The sequence below is a fragment of the Neovison vison genome, chromosome 9 (assembly GCF_020171115.1).
Source record: "Neovison vison isolate M4711 chromosome 9, ASM_NN_V1, whole genome shotgun sequence".
In the NCBI taxonomy this organism is placed as follows: domain Eukaryota; kingdom Metazoa; phylum Chordata; class Mammalia; order Carnivora; family Mustelidae; genus Neogale; species Neogale vison.
The window spans coordinates 83,406,994-83,422,687 of NC_058099.1; the positions used below are offsets into that span (position 1 = coordinate 83,406,994).

Below are 15,694 nucleotides of genomic sequence, written 5' to 3' on the forward strand. Positions count from 1 at the left end.
CTTCTCCCCCTACTTGTGATCTCTGTCAAATAAATAAGATCTTAAAAGAAAAAAAAAAAAGAACACTATTCCAATGGAGGCACAAATGAGGCGGGAACTCCAGGTCTACTAGCTGTGCAAGGGAGGGGACCTTATCCGCCGCCAAGGGCCAACATCAGAGCAGACCCTGGAGATAGGAATGGAAGTAAGTGGAAGTTTGAGACTTTGGGTTGGTACAAAGCACAGGGGTTTGCAACCACCAAGAAAGGATGAGAAAAGTGAGGTTGACTCTGAGCACTGTTTCATGTAAACACTGAGGAGGAGACCATGGACTGGCTGGCTTTGCTATATAAACATTTATTGTAGTTATTATTCATATCCTGCCTTGACTCCTTGTTTGAAGCTCTTAAACATCTCTGGGACAAGTGGGGGAGTTACTTCAATCCTTCTTTTTACAGATGAGAACGAAGACAAGGGAAGTGTAGCACTGACCAGGGGAATGTAAATAACCCAATTAATTGATGCTGAGCTAGAATAAGAGATCAGCACAGTCTTTGTTACGTAATCCAACAAAATAGATAGCTCAGAAGTGTCCTATGGGCATGTTTCTGGCCTATGTGGGACAGAGTTCATAGACCTTTATACCATAAGCTGTGCTAGAAGGTGGTTTCTTGATAATGTCCATTCCAAGAGCCAATGGAAAGCCACCATGGTATACCAAGTCATTAAAAAAAAAAAAAAATGGATACACAGGACTCTAGACTTACACCTTTGGTGGAACTAAATTACCCTTATCAGATCCTACTTTTAGACTCAAGTTTTTCCATCACAAAGTTTTTAACAGAACAATCTGTTTAAAAGCAGGTAAAGTGGGGTGCCTGGCTAGTTCAGTCAGTAGAGCACATGATTCTTGATCTCTCCAGGTTGTAAGTTCAAGCCCCACACTGGGTGTAGAGGTTTCTTAACATACACACATACATTAATAAATAGCAGGTGAGGAAATTTATTGACAAACATTTAGATGTTTTAGGACTTCCATGTCCTCCACACAGTCAAGAGAAATACTGACAATGGACAAACAACAGGGAAAAAACTCTTCAGCAAAGGTTCTCCAGAACTCACAGCATCACTGGTCAAACACTATAAAAAACTGTCAAGTGAACCAACGAGAAGGGAGCTTAACAGAGAATTTTAATTTAACAGCTTAACCAAAAAAAAAAGAACACAGCAACCAACCAACCTTCTCTTCTATCCACTAAAAGGAACATAAAAGGAAATCAGAGAACTTCTAAATCCTGTGAAGCAGGTTTTTTGGAGAGGGAAGAGGGAGGGAAGCGACACACCGTTGTAAGCGTTAACCCGTAATATGTGAGGTTAAGGATTCTAACAAATTCTCTTAAGTCTCTATGTGCATCCCCAAGAACCGTATTATTAGAAACAGACTGCATAGAGATATAAACTATTTGGTATTAAAAACAGACTTTGCTATGTGAACATATAGTATGTCACTTTTATCTCTTTAATGAGAGTAACAGGATAAAGAAAGATTCCCCAGCTTGCCCTTGAGCCTGGAACCCCTAAACATCACCACACAGGCAGTGTGGACCCGAATTACCAGGTGCAGAACCCAGGAGACTCCACCATGTCATTTTGTAAAGGATCAAGATTCAGCACCTGTTGAATCCCGGTCCCCACCCAGCCTCCGTGCCACGTCTGAGTGTCTCCAGAAATCAGTAACTTCAATTTGCATAATTAAGTCCACAGGCAGGTTTGAATATTGAGATCTAACTAGAAAAAGTAGCAGCAAAGACAAAGTTAGCCAGAATTGCTAGAAAAGCTAAAGGGAGATTTAAAAAAAAAAAAAAAAAAATGCTTCCAGTTCACGTGAGAATTAAGGTGGAGGCCGTTAAACCCACCAGCTTTGCAGAGCTGTGGATGTTTTACTGTCGTTTTTTAAAAAAAAAAACTGAGATCTGTAATAAGCACGTTCACTCGAGAAAAATACCATGTTTGCTAGGTTTCTGTCCTCATTCCCAAGTTACTTTAGATTTTATACACTGTTCAAGGGCAAGAGTATATACTGGTCAAGATGTGTTCATAGCTGATGCATCTCCAGAAAGTTCTTCATGAAGGCCGCCAGCTTTTGAACATCCTCAATCGTGACCGCATTATACAGAGAGGCCCGGATGCCTCCCACAGACCTAGAGCGACCAAAGATGCAGCCAGTGAGAACAAAAGCATCTAACTGAGCATCGAGACGACGGTCTTTCCAGTCACCCGCTCCTAAGAGAGACACAGCACCTGAGGCCATCATGTCCAACCTGTCACCTGAAAGCCCCCAGGTGGCCAGCAGTTTCAAACGTTCTCATCACAAGAAAATTCTCCCTGACGTAGTGACAGACCATCACGCCCTCACATAACCTGGATTAACTCAGTCACGTATCTGATGGGCCGGCCTGGGAGGAAGGCGGGAGCAGGCAACCACTGGGGGCCGGTGTCTCGCCTCCCCTGTGGTAAGGACACACACTTTTCATAGAGCATGCAGGATTAACTATTTGATGTTCAGCCAGAGCAACAGTGATCTGTTCTCTCCAGTCAAGGGATGGAAGCCTCAGGGCCGTAAAAGCCATTTCAAAGATTTGTCAAAGGGAATTATGACAAAAGCCTGCAGAGGTGGCCCCACTGCACACTCAGCCAGGGAATCATGCTAAGGGTTTTGCAGGCAAAAGGAGAAGGGCGCCTGCCTGGCTCAGCTGGTAGAGCATGTGACTCCCGGTCTCGGGGTTGTAAGTTCAAGCCCCCTGTTGGGTGTGGAGATCACTTAAAAATAAAATCCAAGGGGCAGCTGGGTGGCTCCATTGTTAGAGAACCCAGCTCTTGATTTCAGCTCAAGTTATGATCTCAGGGTCATGAAATCAAGCCCCATGTTGGGCTCTGTACTTGGCATGGAGCCGGCCTAAGAGACTCTCTCCTTCTCCTTCTTCCCTTACCCCCATTCTCACTCACATATTCTCTCTCTCAAATAAATAAATAATAAAATCTTTTGAAAAAAGAAAAGGATTATTCTGTGACAACTGGTCTTTCCAATAGTTACAACAGCTGCTACTCCAAGCTGGGAGACTCCTAGATGGGTAGATAGGTTTTGTTCTACGTTTGAAAAACTATGGGGGCACCTGGGTGGCTCAGTCGCTTAAGCATCCAACCCCTGAATCCTGCTCAGATCATGATCTCAGGGTCAGAGATCGAGCCCCACTCCCTTATGTGGGTGCTCTATCTCTCAAAAAAAAGAGGAAAAGAGAAAAGAAAAGAAAAAAAAAACCCACTAAACCAATTCTTTGGTGAGTTTTTGGATTGATGTGTACTCACCTATGTCCTTTCAAGGAGATCATATTGAGTTCAAGAGCTTTATCGAGAAATCTTTTTTCTAAAGCATCGTCTCCTTTGGCATTGCCAATGCGGAATGGAATATTCATCTTGCTTCTATACTTGGGCTCCACTGGACATCTGAAAAACATGATTGTTCCAGCTACTTTTCTGAAATGTGCAACAGCCACTAACAAATCAACAGAAACACTGCTTTAAACATTTTGTCAATACAAACAGAAGTTTAAAAAAAAAAAATCTGCCCCAGGACATCAATAATTTTTAGGGAGACCTCTCTTGCATATGGAACAGTGAGTTAGCATTCTCTTGTATGACTTGTACTTAATTTCCATGAGCCTCAGTTCCCTCACCTGAATAATGGAAATAATACCTTCATTTCAGACCAGCTGTGAGAGCTCAGAGGCACAACGTATAGGAAGCTTTCAATACGTGGCAACCACACAGCGACGTGAGTGACCCTCTCTGTACAAGGCTAGAGAAAAAAATACATATACGCTGGTCCTAACAGTGGCTGAGGGACTCAGCCATTAACAGCTTTCAAAGCCCTTGTCACACTGCACTGCCCCAAGCTGTGTGACCCCGAGCAACTTACTAAACCTCTCTGTTGTGTCTCACTTTCCTCATAAATACTGGGAAGATTAATGGAACCTACCTACTAAGGTTGATGTAAGGTTTAAGTGAGCCAGTATTTATAGGGGGAGTTTGTGTCTTCTAAGTGGCCACAAATTCGCTACAGCCCTCCAGGCAAGAAGTGGGGTCTAGTTCTTCACCCCCCCCTTTTTTTTAAAGATTGATTGATTGATTGGTTGGTTGATTAGAGAGAGTGAGCATGAGCAGGGAGAGGGGCAAAGGGAGAAAGAGAAGCAGATTCCCTGCTGATCCCAGGACCCTGAGATTATGACCTGAGCCAAAGGCAGCCGCTTAACTGACTAAGAAACCCAGGCACTCCTCTCCACACCTTTTAAATCCAGCTGGCCTTGTGACTTGCTTTAACCAAGAAACTGCACCATCAGGGTTGCTATGCAACCTCCAAGCCCAAGCCTCAAGGGGAATACAGCCTCTATATCTGTCCTCTTAAAACATGGCTGCCATGTGGGCAAGCCTGAGCTAGCCTGCTGGAAACAGAAGACCAGCAACAGCCAGCACCAACTCCCAGACATGTGAGCGAGGTCACTGTAGATTGCTGGCCGCAGGTGAATTACCGTGGACTCTGAATACATATTCCAGGTGAGAAGGGCCGAAGAACCACCCAGCGAAGCCCAGCCCAGCCTGCTGACCCAAAGTCAAAAGCAAAAAAATTATTACTAAGTTGTTGCTTTAACAAAAACTGGCTTGTGTGTTCTGTGATGCAAAAACAGTGTCTGAGGGGGTGCCTGGATGGCTAAGTCAGTTAAGCGTCTGCTTTCAGTTCAGGTCATGATCTTGGGGTCCTGGGATCGAGCCCTGCTTCAGACTCCCTGCCTAGTGGGGGAGTCTGCTTCTTCCTCTCCCTCTGCTGCTCCCCCATTTTAAACAATTAAAATGTTTAAAAAATTTTTTTAAATAAAAATAAAAATAAACAGTGTCTAGAACATAGTAAAACAAGCTAAGTATCAGTTAAATTCAACAAATTCATCTTTTTGGTCCCAGCATTTTGCAGAAGGCTTCTCCAAACTCTCAAAAATGAAGGATGTGTGAGTTTTTATCTAGGAGAGGTTAGTATTTTGACTTCAGTTTCTGATTTGAAAAACTGGCAGCCAAAATTATGGTCCATTGACAGTCAAAGGAGATAAAGGGAGGAGTGGGCATCCACTCCAGAATAAAAATAGGAGGAGAACATGTAATCACCCCTTTTCCATTTTTAAGCTCACCCTGTTTTTATTTTTATACTTGTACAGGATGTGATTCATTAAAATTAAACAGCAAATAAAAGCAGTGTGAGGAAGCCCCCCCCCCCCCGCCCCGTGAAAAGTCACGCTCTCCCCTAAGGGCACATACATAATTCCTGCTAAAGTTAATAGGAGTCAAGTGCGCACCTACAGGCAAAAGAGATGCCAAGCAGGGAAAACAAGTATCTGGAATGGTCTTTGAGCCTGAATTCTGCGCACCACCCTTCCACGAGGTTGTAGGTTTCGTGGCTGACATTTAAATTAAAAATTCTGGCTACCCTCCTGATATCCTGCTGCCTCCCGCTCCCCTAAGGAAGGTCTAATTATAGAAGTACCAGGCAAAGAGCACGTCTAATTTAAGGGGAAAAAAATTAAAAGGAGGAAGACTTATTTATAGTCCAGCACCCTAAATGGACCCATCCTAACATGAAAGTGGATGGTATCACGGGAGCCATGAGTCAGCACACAACAAATTATTTACATGGTGCCTGAGACGGTCTCTGGGAGAAGGATCAGGAAGGGAAAGAAGGATTCTAGGGGATTCACTGCTCCCGATCTAGTGAGATGGCTGTGTAGGGAATTAACATGCCACGTGAGAGGTCAAGAAACACACAGCCAAGCAAGGAATTCTGCCCAAGAGAAAGCTGAAATGTTTCAGAGCGACATGGCAAGGTTAGGATGAGTAAGCCAGAAGGAAGGCCATTCTGGCAAAACTGCATCTACGAAGCCCTGGGGGACCCCCAGCAAGAACTCCGGGAACTGCAGGGTTAGGCTTCCTGGCCAGGGGATGGGCCCGGACGGTGGGGGGGCCCTGCAGATACACTGAGGGGAACTAGACTGGGTCCTTGAGCCACGAGGAGCAATCAGGTTGCAACAACATGAAATGTGAATTTTAGAAAAGGAACACTAGCACACAGAGGAGAGAATGGAGTGTGGAACACCAAAAGGTGGAGAGACCTGCTAGAAAGCTCTTAGAAAGAAGTGTCCTGGTCAGGGAGCATCTGGGTGGCTCAGTGGGTTAAGCCTCTGCCTTGAGCTTAGGTCATGATCTCAGGGTCCTGGGATCGAGTCCCACATCCAGCTCCTTGTTCAGCAGGGAGCCTGCTTGCTTCTCCCTCTGCCTGCCACTCCCCCTGCTTATACTGTTTCTCTGTCTCCGGCAAGTAAAGAAATAAAATCTTAAAAAAAAAAAAAAAGGACCCTGGAAGCAGCCCCCTGTGTCACCCCTCACACCCCTCATGTGCATATCTTGGCTTGTTCCCATTTCCCAGCTGCCCCTTCACCTCTCTGTGCCTCTGGAAAAAAGCCTTCAGTGTCTGCTTCCCAGGGCTGTGCTGACAAAGGGTTAGTATCTGTAAAGCACTAGGGCTCTGCCTGCTTCCCTTTATGTTAGGGTTAAAGCTAGACACACTCCTCTCTTTCCCAGGGTCTGGTCCCCACATGAAGGTTGCGAGAAAGGTGACCTCGGGTCTGGATATGGACACTATCACTTGGACATCTTTTGAATATCAAAAGTCCGCATTCTGAGTGCTTTCCATTGTAACCCAAAATAATATTAGGAACTAACTCTTAAGGAATGCTCCTTAGATGCCAAGTACTGCTTCTAGTGCTTTATGCAAATTAACCCACATGGGAGCCCATGTTCTTAAGCCCTGTTGTATATTCTTTATTCACATGGATTTTCACTTAAGTCCTCAAGGCAGTCATAAGAAGTATGCCCATTGTATCCGAGTCTGGAGCAGTTAGGTCATTGGCTCAAGGTCACATGCTAATAAATGGCAAAGAGGGGGTTCTCTACCCAGAATGCTACACTGTCCACGTGGGCTTAAGTCAGGGTCGACCAGCACCACGAGGGTAGTTAGGCCGTATGATGAAGAGAGGGACTTCGACGGCTGTTTCATCCAGTCTCGGCATCTCTACCAGGCTCACAGCCCCCAGGAAACTGCCCAGAACTGGGTTCAGTCTCATATTTCTAGGTTACTTGGTATTCCTCTTTAAAACTGTTCACCTCCAGAGTGCCTGGGTGGCTCAGTCGTTAACGGTCTTCCTTCGGCTCAGGTCATGACCCCAGGGTCCTGGCATCCAGCTGGACATCAGTATCCTTGCTCATCGGGGAGCCTGCTTCTCCCTCTCCCTCTGCCTGCAGCTCCCCCTGCTTGTGCTCTCCCTCTCTCTCTCAAATAAATAAAACTTTAAAAAAAAAAAAAAAAACTGTTCACCTCCCTTTTGGCGCTGTATTTCTATAGTTCGAAAGAGAAGTGGAGCATTTCCTGAAAAATCCAATGATCCCAGAAACAGCTATCAAGCACTCCACAGGGAGCGTGGAGGAGGGAGCAAGCGAAGGCCTGCGGACTCCAGTAACAGCGTCCCGCGTGAACTCAGGCACCAGGCTGACATTTTCTGGGCCGGCAGCCCAGGGCGGATGGAAGTTCCCAGAAAGAGGTTTATTCTGAAGAAGATGAAAATTCTGGGTCAAGGCTGTACATAAGTAAATGAGAAGTTTGGGGGGGTGGGAGGGAAGTGACCTGATTGCCCAGGAGACAACCCACCGGCCGTGCTGGCTACAGCAGGCTACCTTCTGAGAAATGCCGGATTGGGTGCTTGGAGTTTAAAGCTTGGGGGAAAGGAATTCCAGGGATTCCCGGGCTTCCTCCTATGTTCTGTTTTGTTTCTAATTCCTGGATTTTTCCAGAGGCATCATTATTTCTTTCTGTCTCCCCATTTTGTTCCTACAATCTCCTGAGAAATAAATGGAATCAAAAGCTACTAGAAAATTTGGCCTCCACAATAACCAAGTGCTTTTCCTACGTTCGGGTTCTGAGCACTTTTGGGGAGTCGGGAGAGATGCCTGTTCTTCTGGGCATCCCAGGGCCTAGAATAGTTAGCCGAGAGTAGGTGCTCAGGAACATGGGCTGGATGGTCAGACGGTGGACAGATGAACGGACGGATGGGTGTGTGAGAGGATGATGGATGGGTGGATGCATGGGTGCACAGGGGTGTGGGGGGCTGCCGGAGAGATGGGCGATATCCTGGGTGGCTGGATAGATCACAGATGGAAATGTGGATGGTGGGTAGACAGGGAGAAAGGTGAACAGAGGACTGAACAGGTGGACGAAACATGTCTTCAGACCTTTCCCTACCTTCCTTCTAAGTCAGCATAATCATCACCTCCAGAAAACCCACTCTTTGCTCCCCAAGCACAATATCCTTTCTTCCCTCAGTACCTTTGCAGGGATCATTCCCTGCCTTCCAAAAAATCCCTAACAGTAGTTTTGCCCTCCTCTGACTAACTCTAGTAAAACGCATTAAAAACAAACAAACAAACAGCAACAACAACAACAAAAAAAACAAAAAACCAACAACAAGCCTACACCCCCTACAGGCAAAGTCCTCGTATCCTCTTACTGCTCCAAGCTTCTAACTACTATTTAGCCCTTGGCTGGGAACTTCTTAGACCATCTGCCAAGCCCCCAGTCTGCACTTGGCTGTGGCACAGACCCGGAGCAGGCAGAAAGCACAGTGTGCACCCCTTCCCTACGCCGGGAAAGGAGCCTAGAGGCTAAGGCATGCAGCCAAACTCAACTCCCCCAGGGCCTATGGCTGGAGGGTCACTGCACGCCAAGAACTCAGGGGAACAGGCAACAAGCATTTTAAGGGCAGAGGTAGCAGAAACATGCTGCTTTATCCTATCTGCTCCGAAAATAACCCCCCAACCCCCACCCTTGGGTGGTCACAGGGACATATTAGAAGTCAGGGTTAAAGCACCATTTTATCCATCCCGTGTGACACATGAATTCTCAAAGAAGAGTGTACACTCTCCTGTTACTATTGGTCAGATACTATCATTGAACCCAAAAGAGTAGTGGTCCTTGAGGAGGAGGTCCCAGGCTTGGAAAATGAGTATGTGTTTACATATATGCGTGCAAATGTGTACAAACACCTATGTGTAGCATGCGCATGCGCACACACACACACACACACAGCATAAAGCCTCATACATCTGACACTTTGAAGGCAGGGAAACGTTAATGAAAAGAGCCATCTATCAAGCTCCCCGTGTGCCAGGCACTGTACTGGGTGCGTCACACCCAGCATTTTGGTGAGAGGTCTCTATTAGGGGACTGGACAACCCCCAGAACTTGTGGATGTGACCTATTTGGAAAAAGGGTCTTTGCAGATGTCATTAAGTTACAGGCCTCTAGCTGTGATCAATCATCCTGGATATCTGGGGAGGCCCTAAATCCAACAACCAGAAATGAAGACACCCAACAAAGGCGAAGCCAGAGACCAAGCTGACAACACCAACAAGCCAAGAGCCACCTGGAGCCACCGGAAACTGGAAGAGACCAAGAAGGGATTCCTCCCTAGAGCCTCTGGAGGGAGCAGAGTCTTGCCAACGCCCTGCCCTTCCGGCCTCCAGAGGAGTGTGAACCTCCAGAGGAGGTTTCTGTTGTTTTAAGCCACCAAGTTACTGCATCTTTGTTCCAGCAGTCTTACGAGGCTAATGCAAGACCCATACACTCTTGTCCAGCGGTCAATATACATTCATGATCCATCTGGTCACAACAATGTTTAACTAGAACTCTCCTCATACCATAGCCAATACCATTCACAGATGGCAGGCCTGGGATGGTAACATCCGTCCTAGAAGGGAAGCAGTGGACTTTCCTAAAAAAGGTAAGTGACCTAGGGGTGCCTAGGCGGCTCAGTTGCTTGAGTGTCCAATTCTTGATTTCAGCTCCGGTCATGATCCCAGGGTTGTGGGATCGAGCCCCGGGTAGGGCTCTGAGCTCAAAGTGGAGTCTGCTTTAGATTCTCTCTCTCTCTCAAACAAATAACACTTAAAAAAAAAGTGAAGTGACCCGGCTAAGGGGCCCAGGAATGGGTATTTATACAAGGTTCTCCAGCGGAGTCCCTGAGTAATGCTGAGAGCTTTTAGCAAGTACACGTGTTTTTTCCCAGGAGCCCTACAGAGGAAGCAGACAGTGGGAGAAGGGGTCTAGGCTGGGAGGAAGGTGAGATCTTTGGTGTGAGACACATCACCACCCCTGGGGTTCCCCAGGTGGGGATGCACAAGGGAAGAGCTCACCTGGCCCGTATTCCTGGGGCCCCGGACTTCCCAGATCACCGCACTTCTAAGAGCTGAAGGAAAGGGACGATGTCCACTCCTCAAAGGCACACAACATATACACATTTTCAAATGCACAAGAGGCAAACTGTGAGATGAAAGCGCATCAACTTACACATAGAATCCTTGAGAATTATCAATAATATCATAAAGCATCTGCGATTTGATGGCGCTGAGCTTCTCCATGGCTGCTGCACCACCATTGTTCTTAATCCACTCCAGGACCAAGCCCATGACGTAGATGCTGAAATAAAGATTAAAAATCCATCTAGTTCTGCTTTGCAAAAGGGCAAAGACATTCAGAAAAAAGGTTTAATTATAGACTCCTCTCGAGCTCACACCAATCCCTACCTGTCCAGCCCCAGCCCTAATGCAAATCCTCCTCTATCCTTGCACCAGGTGTCCTCAGGACCCTGGCTCCCCATCCCCACCCAGTTAACCCCTTCACTTCCTGCACTCACAGAGCCCTCTGCCCATCCATCCCATAGTTTGTACCATTCACTCACTTACTTTCTATTTCTCTGTGTCCATGACTTGGACTCCATGGCTGTGGGAGACCTGAAGCAGCGTTCAGCTTTTCTACCCCTGAGCCCTCCCATGCGGCCCTCTACTTGGCAGGAGGCAGTGCGGCAAGACGCTAGAAGCCCAGGCTCAGAGTCAGTCCTGACTCTAGTCCCACGGCTGCTGCCACTAACTAAGAAGACCACTCAGGGTTATTCACCTTGGGAATCCCAACCTCGGCTTTCCCACCTGGAAAGAGGGAGGCCTACCACCCTATGGGGGACATCTGGCATTTTAGCTGCCCTGATCCTCCTAACCCCATCCCCACCCAACAGGCAGAGCCAGCTGGGTCCCTTGTCCCCTGGTCTCACAGCAGGGCTGGGGACCTAACTGGGACAATTAGAGCCCTCCCTGGGACTCTCTGACTTGGGAGTGAGGACAGAGAGGCAGACCTGTGTGTTGGTGACAGTGTGAGTCTCTGAAGGAGACTCATCTGAGAAAATGAAGTCAATATTCCAGCAGAAAGAAGCAATGATCAGAAACAGAGAGCAGGGCACCTGGGTGGCTCAGTGGATTAAGCCGCTGCCTTCGGCTCAGGTCAGGGTCCTGGGATCGAGTCCCGCATCCGGCTCTCTGCTCAGCAGGGAGCCTGCTTCCTCCTCTCTCTCTCTGCCTGCCTCTCTGCCTACTTGTAATCTCTCTCTGTCAAATAAATAAATAAAATCTTTTAAAAAAAAAAAAGAAAAGAAAAAAAGAAACAGAGAGCAGATGGGAAAAGGGGTGGGGGGGGAATCTGGGTCCCTGGTTCTAGGAGCCACGGCCCCTCAGCTGCTCGTGAAACTTGGGAGGGTTCCTTGCTGAGCCAGAATGTCAACTCTGCCAGCTGTAAGACCTCGGGGCCCGAGAGGACTAGAGAAGAGAGACTAGGAAATGGGTTGGGGAAAGTGCTTAGTGCAGGGTCCAGCACCTGGTAGCTAGGTCACACAAGGGTAGATAGTGCCATCTTCATTACGAAGATGAACCAAGCACACACAAGGTTGAAGCGCGGTGAGTGGATTCCCAATAGTCTTCTGAAAGCTCGTCTCTTAAAAAGGTACCAAGGGCTCCGAGTGCACCTGCCTGAAAGTCTGTAGGGGCAGGAGCACAGGTGTCCAAGGGAAGAGACTCCATCCTCTTGAGCTGGGAATATGAAGACCAGCTCTCAGCTAGGCACTCTCCAGAGGTGGGACAAAGCCAGTCCCCTCATGGGAATCTGTGCAAACTGAGTTGCCAGGAGTCAATGCCCAGCGACGATCCAGGATGCTAACCCCTGGACAAGAGCTACCTTGTTTATTAACACCACGGGTCTCCTTCCACCATGACAAGTTGAAGCAGGAGATCACTGGATCTGGAAAACACTCTAACAGCCAGAAGTTGGTGCCAGGGGAAGTCTGAGGTTCTGGCCAGTTCATTCACTGTCTCAACCTGGTAGGTAGATGATCCTGGTGTTTCCACACCCAGAAGTTAAGCAGAAGTCAATGCCAGGCTGCTCGGTAGGCAATGGGCACCCAAAGCCATGTAAAAGGCTTTCCGGAGGTTGCCTGGGTGGCTCAGTGGGTTAAGCCGCTGCCTTCGGCTCAAGCCATGATCTCAGGGTCCTGGGATCAAGTCCCGAATCGGGCTCTCTGTTCTGCAGGGAGCCTGCTTCCTCCTCTCCCTCTCTCTGCCTGCCTCTCTGCCCACCTGTGATCTCTGTCTGTTAAATAAATAAATAAAATCTTTAAAAAAAAAGAAGGCTTTCCGGAGGCTTCCCTGCTTGAGGAATGAGAAACAGTAGCTAGTGGCAGAAAAGGAAGGAAGGAAGCAGAGAAGAATCCCTGAGTAATTTAGGGCCACAGCTGTAGCTCTCTGGATCGAGACTGAGAATCAGAGAGACAATGAGAAAGAAGAAAGAGGCCAGAGTATTTCCCAACATCTGTTATGGGGCCAGGCGCCCTGCTAGCTGTTCTCTCCTTTTCACTCACTAATCCTGAGGTCAGAGCTACCATCAGCCCATTTTACAGATGAGGAAACTGAGCTTTGGGGAGCTTAATTTGGCCAAGATTACAACCGGGTTGCCCTGACTCCAAAACCCAAACTCCTTCCACAGTAACCAAGGCATCTGGTTCAGGAGGGGCTCCAGGACCCCCCACCACTACCTCCCCTGCTCGTGGGGCAGCCCGGCTGGCACCAAACCTCCCAGAAACAGCTGCCAAGTGCAGGGGCTACAACAGCTTCATGGCACACGTGTGTGCATGTGTGTTCCAGACAGGATGCTGCCCGCCCACCGCTCTGTTCAGGAAGATGCTCTGGAATTCCCATCTAAACACAAACTGCTCACTCCCCCACAAACCCTGCCCCGTGATCCAAGCAGAGCCATGTGTGCCTGTTCACTACTCTTCAGAGGCCACACTGTGCTTCTACCCATAGCCCTGTGACCCTGGAATTCCCTTACTGCTTTCTCGCTACTCAAGTCCAAGGCTGCAGCAAGGCCCAGGGCAGGCCCCCAAACCCAGTCCTCAGCCCCAACACACCTCCCTCTCTGTGGCTGTTGAGCTCAGACTCACGCCCACACGCCCTGCTGATTTTTTTTTTTTTTTAAGATTTTATTTATTTATTTGACAGACAGAGATCACAGGTAGGCAGAGAGGCAAGCAGGGAGAGAGGAGGAAGCAGGCTCCCCGCTGAGCAGAGAGCCCCGAAGCAGGGCTTGATCCCAGGACTCTGGGATCATGACCTGAGCCGAAGGCAGAGGCTTTAACCTACTGAGCCACCCAGGCGCCCCCGGCCCTGCTGATCTTAATGGGATCTGAGCAGCCGATGAGCAGAAAGCACACCCCTGCCCCCACCCTGCTTCACAAGCTGGCTGCCCTGAGCCTGTGCCCCAGCCTCCTGTGAGGCCTCAGCCTGAGGCTGACCCCTAAGAAGGAAGCAGGTTCTCCCTGAGGCTTCTCATTCACGATTAGCTCAGATTGCTACCCCCACACAATCCAAACTCTTCAAAACCCAGGGGACCTCGATGCGTACGCAGCTCTGCAACTTCACCTCAGTTCTCCCCACACGTCAGTGGAACATGCCTGATGTCTGCCTTTACTTCTGAAACGCCACCGGCTTCACACAGCAGCAAGCTGACCATCTAAAGCCACCTACTGCTAAGTAACTCAATAAATCACAGGAGATCCACAGAATACCATACAGCACCTCAAAGGGGAAGAAAGAAAAAAGGCAGACATTTAAGCTGCATAAGAGGGTAAGAGTGTACCGCACGTGGCATATTGCTGGGGAGAAAACAAGGAATCCACAGAACAGTCCATATGGTAAATTCCCACTCGCCGAAGACATGGCTCTGGGTACTTGCAGAGGCCCAGACACACAGCAGTTAACAGCGGCTACCCCAGCAGTTCCTGCTCGCTCCAGAAACCTTTGTTAAGAACACGTTCATTTTCTTAAGTAATACAATGTACTCTGTGTGCTGAGGCTTACAGAAGCAGAGCAGAGGGGTGCCCGGGGGTGCTCAGTCGGTTAGGCAACGGACTCATGGTCATGATCTTGGGCCCCCCGTGGGGCTCCATGCTCAGCGGGGAGTCTGCTTCCCCTCTCCATCTGCCCCTCCCGCACTCACACACACTCCACAAGTGTGCACACTCTCTCTCTCTCAAATAAATAAATCTTAAAAAAAGAAAAGAAAAGGAAAGGAAAGAAAAGAAAGAAAAGCATACCAGGAAAAAAAAGAAAAAAAAAAAAAGAAAAGCATACCAGGAAGTCCTTGGGAAAAACTCTTCCTAGCTGTTTGTTCTGAAGAATCTAACTGCAGAGGCATATCTGCCTCTGGGGTTCATGGAGAGTGAGGTTAAGGCCCTGAGGCAGCCCCATGATCCTACTCTGCTGAGAAACGTGGGCTTGATAGATGATGGGGTTATTTTGTTTCTTCTTGGTTACTTTACTTACCTCCTACTAGAGCAAAAACAAATTAATACTCACAGGTTCAGTTAGTTGTGGTAAATAACTGTTTTGTGGGGACAGAAGGGAAGCTTAGGCATCTTATTGCCTGTTCATTCATGGGCTCCAGTGTGATCCACTAAAGGGGGAAAACAGAATGACCACGTGATCCTTTCTTCCACCCCAATTCACTGCTCAGGGCTAAGGCCCATTACGTGAAGGCCTGTTAACCCAGCCCAGTTCGCACAAAATGCCCAGAGCCTGTGGTCATTCAGCTCTGGTTTTAAAAGAAAATACATAAGTAAATCAAGGCTTCTTTTCAAATATGGGGACTTTTCAAGGACTTCTGTGTCACACAAAGTTCAGAAGCCTTTGGGCTGCCTTACCAGCTCACCGTCATGAACTCGGGGAGAGAATGTGGCACGAATCTTCTCCTCTCTACCTTGGAGCTTATTCTCACTGGACAAGCTGTAATTTTCTAATGTTGAGTGTTTAAGTACTACAAATGAACCTGAAGTTTTTCGAATCATAGATTTAGGGTAATTGTTCAATTGTACACACTTTTATTTTTCTTTCAGCGTGAAAGAAAGCAAAGCGACACCCAGTGGGGGTCTTGGTCAGCATGCATTGAACCCAGACTCTCATAAGCTCCATTTCGACCATTCTAATCAACATTAACAATCCTGCCCTGGGGTGGTCTCAGTTAACACTATTCTGATCTGCCTAGGGGAAAACGTTTGCCCCTTTTCTGCCTTTGTTTCTGGCTCAGCAACCCCCTTAGGGCAGGAAAGCTCTGGGGAGTCCGCCTGCCCTCCCCTCCCCTCCCCTCCTCCTCCCCTCCCCTCCCCCTCCCCTACCGCCCACCACACCACCCTCC

The 15,694-nt window shown here is 48.0% G+C and overlaps 1 protein-coding gene across 1 annotated transcript in view; it reads right to left on the minus strand.

The window, feature by feature from the left end:
* Positions 1 to 962: 962 nt before the first annotated feature.
* PSAT1 (phosphoserine aminotransferase 1) overlaps positions 963 to 15,694 on the minus strand; it is a 29,544-nt gene continuing 14,812 nt past the window's right edge. Inside the window, exons 7-9 of the mRNA XM_044265842.1 lie at positions 10,475 to 10,603; positions 3,346 to 3,483; positions 963 to 2,180 (exon numbers count right to left, since the gene is read on the minus strand). Coding sequence (XP_044121777.1) covers positions 2,075 to 2,180; positions 3,346 to 3,483; positions 10,475 to 10,603 — 373 coding nt within the window. The 3' untranslated portion in view covers positions 963 to 2,074. The remainder of the gene's footprint in view (positions 2,181 to 3,345; positions 3,484 to 10,474; positions 10,604 to 15,694) is intronic.